The 15,336-nt window shown below is 40.5% G+C and overlaps 1 protein-coding gene and 1 long non-coding RNA gene across 7 annotated transcripts in view; one reads left to right on the plus strand and one right to left on the minus strand.

The window, feature by feature from the left end:
- Positions 1-1,087: 1,087 nt before the first annotated feature.
- Positions 1,088-8,336, minus strand: LOC111611937. Its single transcript, XR_002754308.1, has 4 exons — positions 8,295-8,336; positions 7,968-8,110; positions 7,674-7,810; positions 1,088-3,328 (listed from the first exon to the last, which is right to left on the minus strand). It is a non-coding gene; the product is annotated as an uncharacterized LOC111611937 (long non-coding RNA).
- A 283-nt stretch (positions 8,337-8,619) lies between these two features.
- igsf9b (immunoglobulin superfamily member 9B) overlaps positions 8,620-15,336 on the plus strand; it is an 81,380-nt gene continuing 74,663 nt past the window's right edge. For all 6 annotated transcript variants that reach the window (XM_023351728.1, XM_023351730.1, XM_023351729.1 and 3 more), the window contains exon 1: positions 8,620-8,968. In XM_023351728.1, the coding sequence (XP_023207496.1) occupies positions 8,905-8,968 (64 nt within the window). In that variant the 5' untranslated portion in view covers positions 8,620-8,904. The remainder of the gene's footprint in view (positions 8,969-15,336) is intronic.

Consider the following 15,336-nt stretch of genomic DNA (forward strand, 5'->3'; position numbering starts at 1 on the left):
AGAAGTCCCAACAATTGGTAAATAGAATACATCTGTTTCTAGTGTGATGTAATCTGAGTTTAAATAGAGAGCATTAGCGAATAAACGGCATCATGAGGACCGAGAAGCACCGCAGACACATCAGGGATGAACTTCTGAAGAAGTTCAAAGCAGTTTGAGTTAGGTTATAGAAAGAAAAATAGCCCAAGCCTTGAAGAGAACCACAGTTCACTCCAATATTTTACAAGATAAAATAGTTACAGAACTGGGAAGCTCTGTAACTTGTCCAGAGTTAACATGGAGCTCGATCCTGGTAGCGCCACCGAGCTCACAGCTCATGTGAGAGAAGAACAAAAAGCTAAGAGAGCTTGAGCTTTCCCCAAGCAATCTAGGGGACATGACAAACGTGTGAAAAAAGAGCAAATTACGTTTTGGCCTAAATGCAAATCTGTATGTCTGGTGAAAAACACAACACATCCCCACTGTGTAAAATGGCGGTGGCAGCATTTTCACGCCGCTTTTATTTCAGTGGGGAGAGAGAAGTTGGTCAGAGGCGATGGGAAGATGGATGAAGCTAAATATAGAGTAATGTTATAATAAGTCTTTAGTGCAAAAATATGCACACCACACTTTTCAGTCTTTTATTCGGGACAAGAAAGAAAAGCCACACAGAATGGAGTTGTGTTTTCCACTACAAAACGATGAAATCCCTTCAAAATAAACAGAAGTTTCGTTTGGTTTGAAGTGGTCCTACTTCTACCAAAGGTGAAGACATTGAAGGGGCGTCGACGCTTTCGTAAGACACTGCAATGTCTTGCTTTTTCCCCTGCTTACGTTTGGGGGAAAAGTGAGCAGGATATATGTCATGTTTTTAGGTTACTAAACATTTAAACATGCGCGTGTCAGTAATTTAGTGTCAGAGTCAGTGTTATATAATACCAACAGTGATGGCATAGTTACTTTGAAAAAGATTACTGATTACTCCTTGAAAAAGTAACTTAGTTAGATTACTGATTACTTGATTTGGAAAGTAACTAAGTTACATTAAAAGTAACTTTTTTAGTTACTTTCAGCAGCTGCTAACAACAACGCTCCGCCACCTGTGAAAATTACATTAATATTTGCCAATACTTAATTGTAAGCTATTTTATAACGGCAACATCAACAATGTATCTCCACTTATAAGGTTGAAGTGAAGTGGAGGTTGTAGCTAACTTCATTGATTGATCGATTTCACACATTTTGAGGAATCCTTGAATCTCCCATGGCAGCCGTTCGAGGGTGCCTAAACGCTTGCTCGCACAAAGCCCCGCCCATTTACACAAAGCTCCTCCTTTAGAGCTCACCCAGCCCCCTCCGGGCTAGTGGCAGCAGCACTGAGTAAGCAGTGAAACGCTCCTAAGAACGGTTGTAAACGGCATAATGAGAAGCATTGCTGAGTGCTGAAGGCGGAGCGTCCGAAAAAGTAGGAGCTTCTTAAAGAGACGCAGGCCCAATTTCAAAGCATCAAATTATGAAGTCAGATTTCTCCTGTTTGACATACACAGTGTTTTCTTTTACAACTGAACATAACACAGTTGCTTGATTTTGTTGTAAAAATGGCACATAACGCCGACCTTTTAAAGTCTAATACCAGCAGTAGCTGCAGTTCTTTATTTGGGAACAGGCTGCTGTGACCAGTCGTTTTAATCTAAACCACAGCAGAGGTTTCTTTTTTCTTTTTTCCCCCGATTGGATTAACTCCCTAAAAACACTGACTCCAAATATGCTCTCTCCCTCCTCCTCGGCTTATAAAAAGCATGGAGTGTCCCCCCAGCAGCAGTAAGAGCTTGAACTCTCTCACACGGGCAGGAGGAGAGATGTTGTCAACTCAGCTCTGCGCACAGCGAAGCTCATCATGTTCGCAGAGGCTAAATGTCTTTACGTGCCACCCAGATCATGAGTCAATAGTTTGCAGGCGCTGCCTCCACGGCTCTTTTAGCACTGTGGTATTTATAGACTTCACAAATGAGCTAAAAGACGACGCAATGCGCACGAGGAAAAGAATGTTTAGAGGCTCATTGATTTCAGAAAAAAAAAAAGAGCTTGAAGTTCGGATTCTTTGCTTAATTTCCCCTCCCATGCTTGGGAATGAACCGCTCTTCGCTGTTGATAATAATAGCTGGGCGTGTTTTTTTCTTAAGCTGAACACTAAGGAACACTAACGACGGCGGAGTGGATACGTGACACCATGGCAACAAAGAAAGATTTCACATTTAGTTTGACATTTTAATTAAAACTACAAATGCAAAACAAACTTGGCGTCTTAATGAGAGGGCACGCGTACAATTGATCAATAGATGCTTAATTGCATCATTACTAAACAGCAGAGGTGATACGTGCAGACAGGCTTGAGGGAGAATGCTGTAGGCTAATCCATGTTTAATGCAGAATGCTTCACTGTTGGGCCTTCATCATGAACTTATTCTCTCTTTTTATCATTTATTTATTTACTTATTACATTTTGTCTTACAAAGGTAAAAAAGCTATGCGTTTTATTGGGATTTCGTGCAAAAATCTCCTCGTTGATTTCACAACACGGCAGGAAATACATCTAAAAGCATACACATGTAAAGAGAGAAACAAAGATAATGTACCTGATACATAAAAAAAATTATAAAATAAATAAAGAGCACACACAATAACAAAGTGCTCTTCTTCGATATTGTGCACATATAACAGTAAAAACTGCTCTTGTGGCCCAGCGTTTATCATCCTACTTCCTGCCATTTATACATTCACATCAGTTTTTTCCCCCTCTATACAACTTTAAGTAGTTTTTTTAACGATTGTATGGCACTAGAGGCTTTTATTCAGTAATAGCTTGATGGGAAGGACAGGGGGAGAGAGGGAAGACATGCAATGAATGGCCTGGGGTAGGAACTCCAAATCAGGGCAACTTACAGCATCCAGGCGGTAAATAAAAAAGACTGATTTGTCCTTGTTTCTAACAGCGACGCTTCATTTTGAGGAAGGACGGAAGCAGGCAAACCAGAAGGCTACTCATTTTCTCGCTGACTATTATTTATCAAAACGATCAAAATCAAACTGCAAAAAGTTACAAGTGTTCTGCTGTGTAAAGCACTACTGACCACTGCTGGTCAGAGGAGAGAATTTTCCCCAGAGTGTGACGCTTTAGTTGAGCACAGAGCTTAAAAAACACCATAAACAGGCATGCAGCTGAAACATGTGTTGAGCCGCAGGCTGTGTGCTGCGGGCGGCTCGCAGCGCGCTGCAGGCGGACTGACTGATTTCGGTCGGGGCCCTCGCTGTACACATCCATACATCTCTGTCACGGAAGCATCTCCCTCTGCAGGAGGACAGATTCACAAGGACATCAGAATAAAGTCAGAGATGTTGGAATTGTCTGACTCTGACAGAATGTTGTGGACAATAACCTGCCTTCCTGTGCTCTAAAAGAAGGTTAAGAGATGAGTTGAAGTAAAAAAAACATATATATATGTTTGGCTCTACTGGCCTTTATTTGAGAGTGAATAGACAGGACAGAGGGTAATGAGAGAAGGAGAAAGACATGCAGTAAAGGTCGCCAGGCAGGGAATCGAACCTGCGACAGCCACGTCGAGAACTAAGGCCTCCATATCTGGGTTGTACTTAACCCCTGCACCACCACAGCACCCCCAAATTAAATATTTCTGTAACTCCATTAAAGTGTTGCTAAATATTAATAATTTGGTTGTACAAGTGTGAACCCTGTTAAACCAAGATTTTTGTGAAACCACCTTTAAATTTTGTTTTTTTGGGGGGGGGGGGTTTACTGAGGAATGTTATTGCAACATATTGCTGAAACTGAATTAAAGGTGCTAAAGCTAAGTTTTAGTTCAGGTGTGTGTGTGCACTTCTATAATTAGGTTATTGTGTTCTAATTACACATATTTTTCCCATCAGTGGCTTTATGATTAGTGAATTGTACAGAAATTGACATTTGAAATATTAGGCAATATTGTGTAAAATTGACTTTTTGAGCTTTACATCATGTTATAATGTTATTTTCTCATTAAAAACACATCTGGAGTAGTGCCTTGATTCTTTCATGCATGTTTGAAAACTCCTTTGAGCTGCAGGCACTTCCCCACTCGGCTCCTTCAGACTAGCCAGCAGCAATGAGCACATCCCTTGGTGGAACTGCGCACCTGCTGAGCTTATTATACGACTTACTACTCTGTGTAACGCTGGTAAAAACGTTATTAAAGGTTTAATAGAAGAGCGACGTTGTGATGACTCATTGGAGGCAGAGTTTCAGAAAGAGCAGGAATTTCTTAAAGTGACAGAGGCCCATTTTCAAGATATTAAACTATGAAGTCATATTTGATATATTTTTATAACAACTGAAGGTAGCATCGTTGAACTTGATTGTGCTATAAAATGATATTGTGTTACTGGAAAATACATAATACTGCCCCTGTAAATGTAGAAAATATTTTTGAAATTATATATCTTGGTGTAATTGTCTTTGCTTTTCCTCCCAACTTAACTAGTGACTTGACTTATCTTCGGTTTTACTGCCTCCCAGATCCCACACTTTAACTTATGTGCCTGGTCTTTTGTGAAGCACTTTGCCATTCTTTATTTTATTTTTTTTTTGTAAACTGTCAAAGCTGCCATATAAAAATGATCTTTCTTACTTTACATATCTCTCTGCAGATTAAAGTTCCTTTTTACAGGAAGCAATCACTTGATTTGTGCTTCGGTGATTTGCTGCAGCAGGTGCAGGGTGGAGCCAGCCAGTCAGTCGTTTCTGCTGGTTCCCAAAGTCAGAACCAAGGCCTCAGAGTCACAAGACGAATCAGTGCAGTCATGAGATGATTAAAGAGGCTGAGAGAGGGGGCCGGAAAATAACGAAGCAGGGCAGGGTTATTTTCATGTGTTTCCAACTACGACACTCACTGCTACCTCTGTGGTAGCATGTTTCTCTAAAATCTTTGTGAACTTTGCATTAGAAAACGTCTTAATCTCCTATTTTCCAAGGCAGTAAAAGGTTTACCCCTCAAAATGTTTTTTTAAAGGATATTTTGACATGTAAGAGCTTTATTTTGGAGACTTTCATACCCCTCCAATGGCTTCAGCAATCCGTAGCTTCCTCCATTACAGGGCTCTAAAACTAATACTCCAAGAGTTACATAACAGATTATCTTAGCTGTTTTTATCTTCCCACCCCCCCTGACCTGGATTGTACGAGATCTAATTCTACGGGGAGTGAGGGGACAGTCATGGAAGAAACGTCACATAAACAATATGATGATGAAAGATCTGGTGGATGGCAACCCTATGGCGTCGCACTGCGAAAACACAAAATCTTACCAAGTAGTTTCGATCTAGTTTCTTGTGCAAATACCTTAGTACACTTCAAATAAGTCAAAACTAACTCACAAGTAACTTTTCTGCATGTTACGCTAGCTTGTTTTAAGTCAATAATTCTTTAGTATTTGCTTCGAAAAAGTTCTTTGGCAGAGGATTTCATTCATGTTCAGACATTTTTCTCACAATATCTGCCAAATTGAACAAGTACATTTTCATCAATATTAGGGAGTTCTTTACTTAAAATAAGCTCCTATACCTTGTTGAAAAGTTACTTGTGAGTCAGTTTTTGTCTTATTTCAAACGTACTAAGATACTTGCAGTAGAAACTAAACCAAAACTACTTGGTAAGATTTAGTAAGATAGGCGGAGTTGGAGGCGGTAACTCGGTAACGTGATCTGGGTTGTCAGACATGTGGACATGTTTTAAAATCCACGAGGAGATAAGATCATGGACTGGCAGCTCCGTGCTGCTCTGTCAGCTTTCCTTGAGCCTCCAGTGGAGATGTAACAACTGTACCTGCTCCCACTCAAACGTGCTGTGAAGGAGGAGCAGGTGGCTCCCTTCCCTCATCTGCTCATTACCGCTCGAAGCTGGCTTTGTTTTAGAGGAGCCGTTCCCAAACTCCTCAGCTGGAAATGCTTCAAACAGCAAGGCAACATCAAGCTTATTAATTCAAGAAATGTAACACAATAGTAAAAAGAACAATAAAAGCAAAGGGCGGCGATGATAATGCTAATTTCTTGTTATTTTTTCTAAATGTCCGGTTGTTTTGATTTTTCTGGTTATTCTGGCCATTATTGAACAATTCCTTTCCGTTCCAACCCCAACACTACCAACATATTTCCACTGTAGCATGAGGATCATGGAGTAACTCAGCCAAAGTCCCACTGTGACCCCGGCAGAGAATCAGCTAAAGGGTTGGAAAAGTTTCTTTTTTTTTATTTACCTCATCATCAATGATAAACCATCAAAGGTCAATTGGAAAGACTCAAAGAAGAAGATGGGTTTGATTGCATTAGTGTTAATAGAGATTTCTTCATGGGTTAATGTGACTGATATACTGTAGATCATTCTTGACTTTAAATTGCTCATTAAAATGTGAATAAAAAACAAACCTTTTGAGTGCTGATCTATTTAAAGTCTATTTTTTTTTAAGCAAAATGTATTTCATGACCATGAAGAGCAGCTTAAAGTTATAACATTTATAAACAATGTATTCTTTACGCGTTTGTTAAAACTGTCACTGACGATATAATATGAGAGATCATTTTTGAAACCAAGAATCGAGCTTGTCCGCCTCTTCCCTGTAATCCTACTGCCGTCTGCAGAATCAACCCACCTGGTCAGAAACAGCCAATCAGAGCAAGGAGCCGAGTGTCATCACCTTCGCTCTCTGCTAGGCTACAGCTAGCGCCCCACACCTGTGGTGAATGCTAAGAATAGTTAGCATGGCTGATGATGGTGGATAAACAGTTTTTCTGTAATGTTAACGTGTTTCTACATCATTAATACAATGTGCGGTTCCCACACCAGCTTGATTGACAGCGCTGAGATCCTCCTCCTGACTCTGATTGGTTGTCTTTGACTGAGATGTGTTTAGGACCACAGAGAGGCAAAAAAAAAAAAAAAAAAAGAAGAGGAGCTAGATCTATTTTCACAAATTATCTGTGGGGGAGAAAAATCACATGGTGACAGTTTTGTATAATAGAATTGTTTAAAAAAATATTGTTTTTAAAGTTTTAAGATACTTTTATTCATACGAACTTTTAACTAATTGCTCTACTTTTGTTTTTATTAGATGTTCTTACCGTCTTTGCTTTTCATTATGCTTATATCTGTATTTATGTGTAGAAGCCCGGCAGCCTACTTAACGTGCCTCTTCTATGTTTAATTCACAGACGGAGCCAATAATGAAGACTGAGTGGTTAAAGGTTAACGGGTTCACTAAATCTCGGCTAAAGCTCTGCATATGATGGATTATAGCGACGCCGACAGTTTCACACATCTGGAAATGTTTCCTTATGATGCGATTTTATCACAGAAATAGAAAGAGAGCCAGAGAGACAGAGAGAAATAAATGAGAATCTCAGATTTCTCTTTTTTGTGCATTTTTTTTTTCCTTAAAGGCTCATTTTTAGATTCCCTTTGATTTCAGACGGAAAGATTATCTCCAAAATGAAAAAAAAAAAAGATGGGAGGGAGGGGGATAGCAGACATGGAGTATGGAGTCCAATAAAAAGACAAGTTATATTTAAAGGCTGGCAAAAAAAAAAACAAAAAAAACACCCTCCTATTTAACCTACATCCACAAAAAAAAAAAAAAAAGACAAATCACCTGCACGGTTTTGTTTTAGTTACGGCAGCAGGCGGCCCCCTAAACGGTGTGAGATCTGAGCAGCCGGAGGCGCATGGGTCCTCGGTGGCCATGCAGGAAGAGAGAAATCTGAGGCAGCCTCATCGGCCCAACCGTGTCTGCGCAGTGGGGCCGTCGAGGGAAAAGAAAACAAGGAAAACCATATTGTATGTGTCGCCACACCCATCACACGCAGCCAGACGTGGAGGGGGGCGGGGGAGGGGGGGGGGGGATATATGAAAAAAAAATACATACAAAAATTACAAAATTAAACACCTTTCTATCGGCGACATGACACTATAGTGGAAGGCTGCGGATGAGTCACCACCACCACCATCATCATCATCATCATCATCATCATCATCACCATCACCATCAGCACCAACATCAGCATCCTTCCATCACTGGTCCAGCAAAAGCTGGAAAAAAAACAACAACAAAAAAAACGTTGACATGCTGATGATGCTGTGGAGATGCTATTGCGCACGTGGGACCCCCCCCCCCCCCCCCGTTTTACAGGAGCGGCATTTACAGATGTTGCACGCTGGCAATGCGCATGATACTGCGGCTCCCGCTTTTACACTACGGCACGCTCCAACTCACCTTGAATCGGAACGATCCTCCGGGTTCGTCATGCGGGGCGGAGGGAGGAAGAGAGAGAGGTGGAAGAGGGTAGGGGGGGAGGGGTGGGGGGGTTGGAGGGGGGCTAGCGAGGTAGGGTGCGGAGGGTGCGGGCACAGCCAATGCACGCCCCAAAGCCTCAATCGGCAACCAATCCGGTGGCGGCAGAGGCGGACCTGTTGGCTTTTTGCATTCTCACACTTGGTTTCACTATGCGCTCGTAAAAGAGAGACAGAGTGAGAAGGAGAGAGAGAGAGAGAGAGAGAGAGAGAGAGAGAGAGAGAGAGGAGGAGAGAGGGAGGAAAAGGAAAAGGAAAAAAGAAAAAAAGAAAAAACGGCTCCGTGTCTACTACAAACGCGGCGGTGCAGGTGCTCTGTCTCTTCGGGAGAGGATGCGGATGGAAGGACGGGGGAGGGAAGAAGAAGAAGAAGAAGAAGGGATGAAGGCAAAGCAGCGCCGCGGGGAGAGAGACTGAGAGACGTGGAATGAAAACGGGGCTTGCGCCGAAGAGTCCGAGAGGTGCAAGGTCGAATATGAGCAATTGGTCGAACGGGGCACTTTGCGTGGTAATAGCTGGTCGGCAATAGTACTATGATTTGGTATGTGGCCACTCTGATAGCAAGTGTATTCAGCACCAGAGGAACGGCCGCTCAAGGTGAGTTGAAGTGCGATATATTTTCTCTTCAAGCCGCGCGTGCATGACATCCCCCCTCCCCCGCACCCTCATTTTGTGTGTGTGTGTGTGTGTGTGCGTGTGTGTGTGTGTGTGGAAATTATTATTATTACTCCTTCCTCCCGCGTGTCCGATAATAGGAGCTGCAGCGGCGTCTCGCTCACCTCCCGTTAAAGTTCGGCGTTCCACCTCACAGCAGCTGCATTTTGCAACCAGTATAGACCATAACAAAAGCTCGCCTGACTGATACGGCTGCTGGGTTAGGCCGGTGTGTGTGAATGTGTCTGGTGTGTGCGTATGCGTTAATGTGTGTGTGTGAGGCGCATTTGTGCAGCCTGGAGGGTAACGAATCCGCCGCCGCTGAAGGGGAAATGTGTGCATTTGTATTATAGTCCCATTTGAGTTCTCCAGAGAGGGGTGTGACCACCGGTCTCAGCCCTCCAGATGGGGGGGGGGGAATGGAGGGGTAGTAGCTAAATAATGCATCACGTGTCAGACGAAATGCATTCTTGAATTTGATAGAGCTCACTGCCGCCTGCCGCATGCACGGAACCGAAATGCAGGATTTCACACTATAAAGGAGGAGGAAGGAGGAAAGAGGGAAGAGGAGGAGGAATAAGAAGGGGGGGGGGGTCAGAGTGTGGCGTGCGTGATGCACCGCCGGATGCTCGGCCCCTGTGCTGATCTAAGAGCTTCAGAGAAATACTCACATTGCTCCACAAATCCCTGTGCAAAAAACAGAAAAAAAAAAGAAGAAAAACTGCACAGTGTCCATTTTGCTCAGATTTGCCTCAGATCTGCTCTCGTGTTGACCCATGTACTTACTTAACCTTGCTTTTCCACTGGCGCCCAGATGAGGGAGACATGTGCCCAGTCTGTCGCCTGGTAACCGATCCCAATGACCCCCACCAACACACCAACACACCCACACACACACACACACACACACACACACACACACACACACACACACACACGCACACACGCATGCGCACGCATACACACACACACTCATACGCCGTACCCAGTCAGAGCTGCACTTGCTTACAGGTGTTGGCCACTATGCTGGGATACCAGCCAGAGGAGTTAGCAGCGGGGTAAATAAATAAATAACTAACACAGCGACGCCTTAAAGCAAAAATGTCATTTCTGGATTACATTTGAGGAAGTGGGTGCAAATAAGTGACCAATCACAGCGTCTTACAGTCAGATCTCGTTTCACTTGGATTCTATGCGACGAAATGGTGCGTCACAGGAGGGAAATCATTTCCAATTTCCAGCATAAATCCAGAAAGTGTGGTGTCCGTTTGTGATCAGCCCTCCACTTTGAAACGCTCGTCTTTGCGACGCGGTTTAAGCTCGGTTGGATTAGCATGAAGCTACAGCAGAGATCATTCGGATCTTCTTAAATAGACTAAGATCTTGGATTCAAGGTAGCGTCCTTCTGAGGATGTTATTTTTTTTTTTTAGGCGTCCTTCCAGGGTTACCTTATATTTCCATCCTTCCGTTAACTCGAATGATGCTACCAATACCAGGTTTCATAACGGGAATGGTGTGTCATTATGCCCACAAGCTTCCATTTTGGTTTCATTTGACCACCAGGCTAGCTTCTTCTTATACCTGCTTGTTGTGCCCACAATGAGTTGCTTGTGGCAATAGTGGCTAATAGTTGTCCTGTGATCTGTGTTTTTTGTTTCTTTTTGCTTGGTTTGCAATTGTTCCGTGCTGCATCCACTCTCTGATGATGGGTGGAAATGGGTCAAGTTTAAATCTGAGTCTGTTTCAAGCTCAGATTTACTAATATTCTCTCCAAAATATCTCTGTGGTTTTCCGCAGAACATCTACATCCACGTTGAGGTTTAATTGCGGCCAGGTTGTTTTCTGAGCAGGTGGCTTCTGAAGGCAACGGGTGATACTGGATTTTACTTAAAGGTATCACAGTAGTAGGGGTAGAGATGTTGGTTTTTCACGTAAAACGTGAAAACACAAAATCTTACCAAGCATTTTCATCTAGTTTCTTGTGCAAATACCTTAAGACGCTAGAAGTAAGACAAAATTAACTTTTATGTAACTTTATAGCAAGATATTTGAGCTTGTTTTCAACACAAGTCTTGGATATTGATAAAAACTAGTTCCACTGGCAGATGATTTTTTTTATGACATGGGCTCTTTGTAAATGACAAAAAAAAATCTACCAGTGGAACTATTTTTTTTTCACCTCAATATTCAAGAGTTATTGACATAAAACAAGCTCCTTTTTCAAGTGTACTAAGATATTTTCCCTAGAAAGTAGACAAAACACAACAAGAAAAAAAAATAGTCTGTAAGACTTTGTGTTTTCGTGGTGAAGTTTGTGGCTGAAAAAAAATTGTTAAAAAGTTCACCAATTCGCCAATATCAGGTGGGGCTTGTAAAAGAAAAATTACTAAACGCGGAGATTATTTAGGAGGAGTTTGGCCATTTACTGTATAAAATATTTAAATTTTGATATAAACAAACAGGAACGACTTGCACGAGCATTGGAAAATATTAGGCTGAAAATATAAAATCTTATTTGTGAACAGTTCTAGGGGGTGCAGTTCATAGCAAATTAGTTAATCCTATTATAAAAGACATAATATTTACGTCAATTTGTTTATCTCACTTTTGGCAGGGAAGCCAGTGAGTCTCAAAAACTCCTCGATTTATTTTTTTCTTTCTTCTTTTGACCAGTTTTTCATCTGTACAGTCACTTTACCTTTCAGAATTATTAGCATTTCCGAGGCTATTTAATGGTTTTGACTGTGTGAACAGAAGATTTTTGTTCTCCGTGTCGTTGTTAAGACTTTCAGATCTGAATTTGCTCCATAACAGGAAGAAAAGAAAAGAAAAAAATAAACAGAAAAAAAGGAAAGTGAGATCAGGGCAGCTCAGCTCAGTTGAAACTTGGCTGCGTTGTGTTGGAGTGGTATTTCGCTTGGTGTGCACTTTGCTCTGTGTCAGGCATAAACAAAGGATCAGGAGATCTACAAATAGATGTTCTTTCTCCCGAAAATAACATCTGAATCTGGCTCAGACACTCTGAAACGGCGTGACGTTGTGTTTGAGTAGTTTATATTAGTGCATAAATGTACGCTGTAGTGTAATTGTAGAAGTTGGATTTTCTGTCATGAACATTTTTTCACTTAAGAACAGTGAATACATGAGTGTTTTAGTAATGCTTTCTGCCTTACCTATTAAGACAAAAGTTTCAGATTTTGCTCATTTCAGGGATTTCTTCAATAATTAAATGATAAATTCGTTCAATTCATTGAAACAAACATTTACTTTGCCCAAAAAAATACATTTCAGATTTATTAACATGTGTAAGCATGTGCACCAAGCTCTATGTTCCTTACTTTTCTCTCTTTCTCTGTAACCAAAGTGTTTGCCAAAAAAAGGAGCAAGTTTCCATTTTGATTCATTTTACAAACAGGGAAAAACACCAGATTTCTTTGACATTTGACCTGGTAATAGAAACTCATTTAACTGGTTCAATCATGTTTAATCTGGTTTTTACTGTTTTTGACCAGAGTTTCACTGTATTCGCAGGTTTACTGGGTGCCAACGTATTCACTGTCCTAGACAGTTTCAGTTCATTTTAACATATAAAGAACCTTCTTAGACTGTTATGCTTTAAATGTAAGATATGTACAAATTTAATGGCTTAAGTTAAATATGAAATCAATTTTAACTTAGGTCACCTGACTTCAACTTCTTCTTACGTTCTACTATAAGCTTCTGTTTTTATCCAAATTTTACGAGACCAATTTTTTAAGCAGAAGATACTTAAATATGAGCTTTACAACAGAAGGAGCTGGATTTGGACAACATATGAGATGTTTTGCTAGTTTGCAGAAAAGGGGATAAATTATTTTCAACTGTGCTGATTGCATCACGAGTAGAGATGCATCCAGCGTAGTTTTGTTGGCAGATTTCTCCATCCAGGTTATATTAATATATACATATTATGTCACCCTAAACCTGACACCCCTATAAAAATTTTCTGAGAGCCGGTAGCTATACTTGAGATGCTTCTTTAACTCATCTGATTTCTATTCAGTCCTGACCTGCTTAGGTCTGTGCAGTGGAGGTGGAGCTATCAATCCAAAATATCAATAATATCCATCCCAAGTTGGTGTTGTTACCAAGATTGATACTTTACTTTCAAATTCCCTCCTGAAATTTTGCTTTATTTTTGTATCCTAGTTTCATAAATCGACCGCCAAAAAGATTTTGTTTCAATTTGCTCCCAAATTGAGCAAATTGAAACTAAATACACTTTGTTTATTTAGGAAGAAAATGCACACAAATCGTGTTGATATGCTATTAAAGTATCTTGTGGATCCCTGTAAACTTTGTCCAAATTCTGTTGTGGGCCTGAACAAAAATAATTCGCAGAAAAACCACAAAAACACCTGAATGTCACAAGTTTGATTATTTATCAAGCTTAAAAAGTATCGGCATCAGTATTGTATCGCTGATCGATGTCAAACACTGTTATCACACACTGTTATTGGGCAGCATGAAAGATAGAAAAGTAGACAGCAACTGTGTCATAATAGTTTCTGCATTTATAAAGCCTAAAGTCTTGTGCGTAAACCATTTTTCTGAAACTCTGCTAATGAAAACATGTTAGTATTTCTTCTGCGACCGAAGAAGGCACCTTCCAAGAAACTGCAGCAGGTTTAAACTCCTACACCAATTCAAGCCGTTTCAGGAACTCCGCTGTTAGCCATGTCCGATATGCAGACAGTGATGTATATCGCTCGGGTATGAGCCGCCACTTCCAGTAAATGCACATTCAAAGACTTTGTTTTATGCCAAGTGCCCATCAGGGAAGAAACATATGCTAAGAGAGACCCAGGGTTAGTCCAACAAAGGCAGCAGTGACTTGGCAGCAGATCGAGGTGAAGCAGGACGGACGCCAACAGTAGTGTAGAAGTAATTAAACGTCATCGACAGGTGGAATATTTGAAGTATTTCTGCTCAGTCATCAACGTTTGACGGGTTCTTTCACTCACCATCGCATCGAGATTTAATGTTACTTAAGCACACGTCAATTTAGCTTCAGTTTTTATCTTAAGAACTGTGTTTTTAGAGTGTCAAATGACCTCGGTTGACTTTTTTCTCGTCCCTTCTTATAAGCACGTCCTGTATTTTTATCTTTTGTGAGCAGCCAAATTATTGTCAAGAGCTTTCACCTCCTCTACACGCAACATCGTTTTGGTTGCGTTTACCCACAATGCCCTGCATCGCGTTGCGATTCTCGCGTCTGTTTGACTTGAAGAAGGCCAAGCCCCGTGTTTTTAAATGGAGATAAAGTGAAAGCAAAAAAAAAAAAAGAACCGAAAGGACAGAGGCATGATCTTATGTTGAAGTTCTTTGGGATTTGTAACTTTTAATGATATCCAGAAGACACAGATCTGATGTCTGTAGGTCTTTACCGGTTTGCTTTTGTTTGATGACTGCTTTACTGTTTCAAATGTAAAATAGAAATTTGGACTGTGCTTGGGAAATTTCCTTTTAAAATTGTCACTGTTTTTATGGGTTAGAACTATAGAGTCATTTTTCAAACATTTTTATAGTTTTGGGGGTTTAGTGTAGTTGTTATGAAATTACGGTAGTATTTCAAGCAGGAATTTTCTCCTGACTTTTTTCTCGCATTAACTTTTATTTTTTCCACTCATTTACTTTTGACAGTTTTGCCATGTTGACTTTGTTTTCTACTTTCAAGGCTAGAAAAGTTTCTTTCCTTGGTCTTTTCTTCTTCTTTTGCTTTTTTCTAATTTAAAGATAGCCATTAAGCTAGCAGTAAGGTCATTTTTCACAGTTTTGAAACACATTGATTCCCAGCTTTGAAAGTCAGTTGTCATGGATACCGTCAAGGGTTTTGACAGTTTTTAAATGCTGGAGCGTGACTTTAATTTTTCACCTGAATTTGTACTTATCTTCATTTGTTTCTGTACTCAACAAAAAGCTATTTTATTTATTTTACAAACACTAAAAGCAGAGTTCTGCGACTCACATTTGCAGAGGTTTTAATTTTCCTGTATTATGGCATAGAAAAGTAGACAGCCAAAAAATAATTGTATTGTTTGAATTCATAACCTTTAAAACCCATGGTGCATATGTATAACATATTATCTGAATCTTTATTTCCATTTGAAAAGGTGCAAAATAGTGGGCATTTTGAAAAAAATTACATAAGATAAACATTTATTTCAAACTGAAATAGTTTGAAATTCCTTAAATATGACAGATTTTATCATTTATAATTTTTTTTTTTTTTTTCACTTTTTGTGTTCATCCCAAAATACAATCATGAGTG

The sequence above is a fragment of the Xiphophorus maculatus genome, chromosome 18 (genome assembly GCF_002775205.1).
Source record: "Xiphophorus maculatus strain JP 163 A chromosome 18, X_maculatus-5.0-male, whole genome shotgun sequence".
NCBI classification, from domain to species: domain Eukaryota; kingdom Metazoa; phylum Chordata; class Actinopteri; order Cyprinodontiformes; family Poeciliidae; genus Xiphophorus; species Xiphophorus maculatus.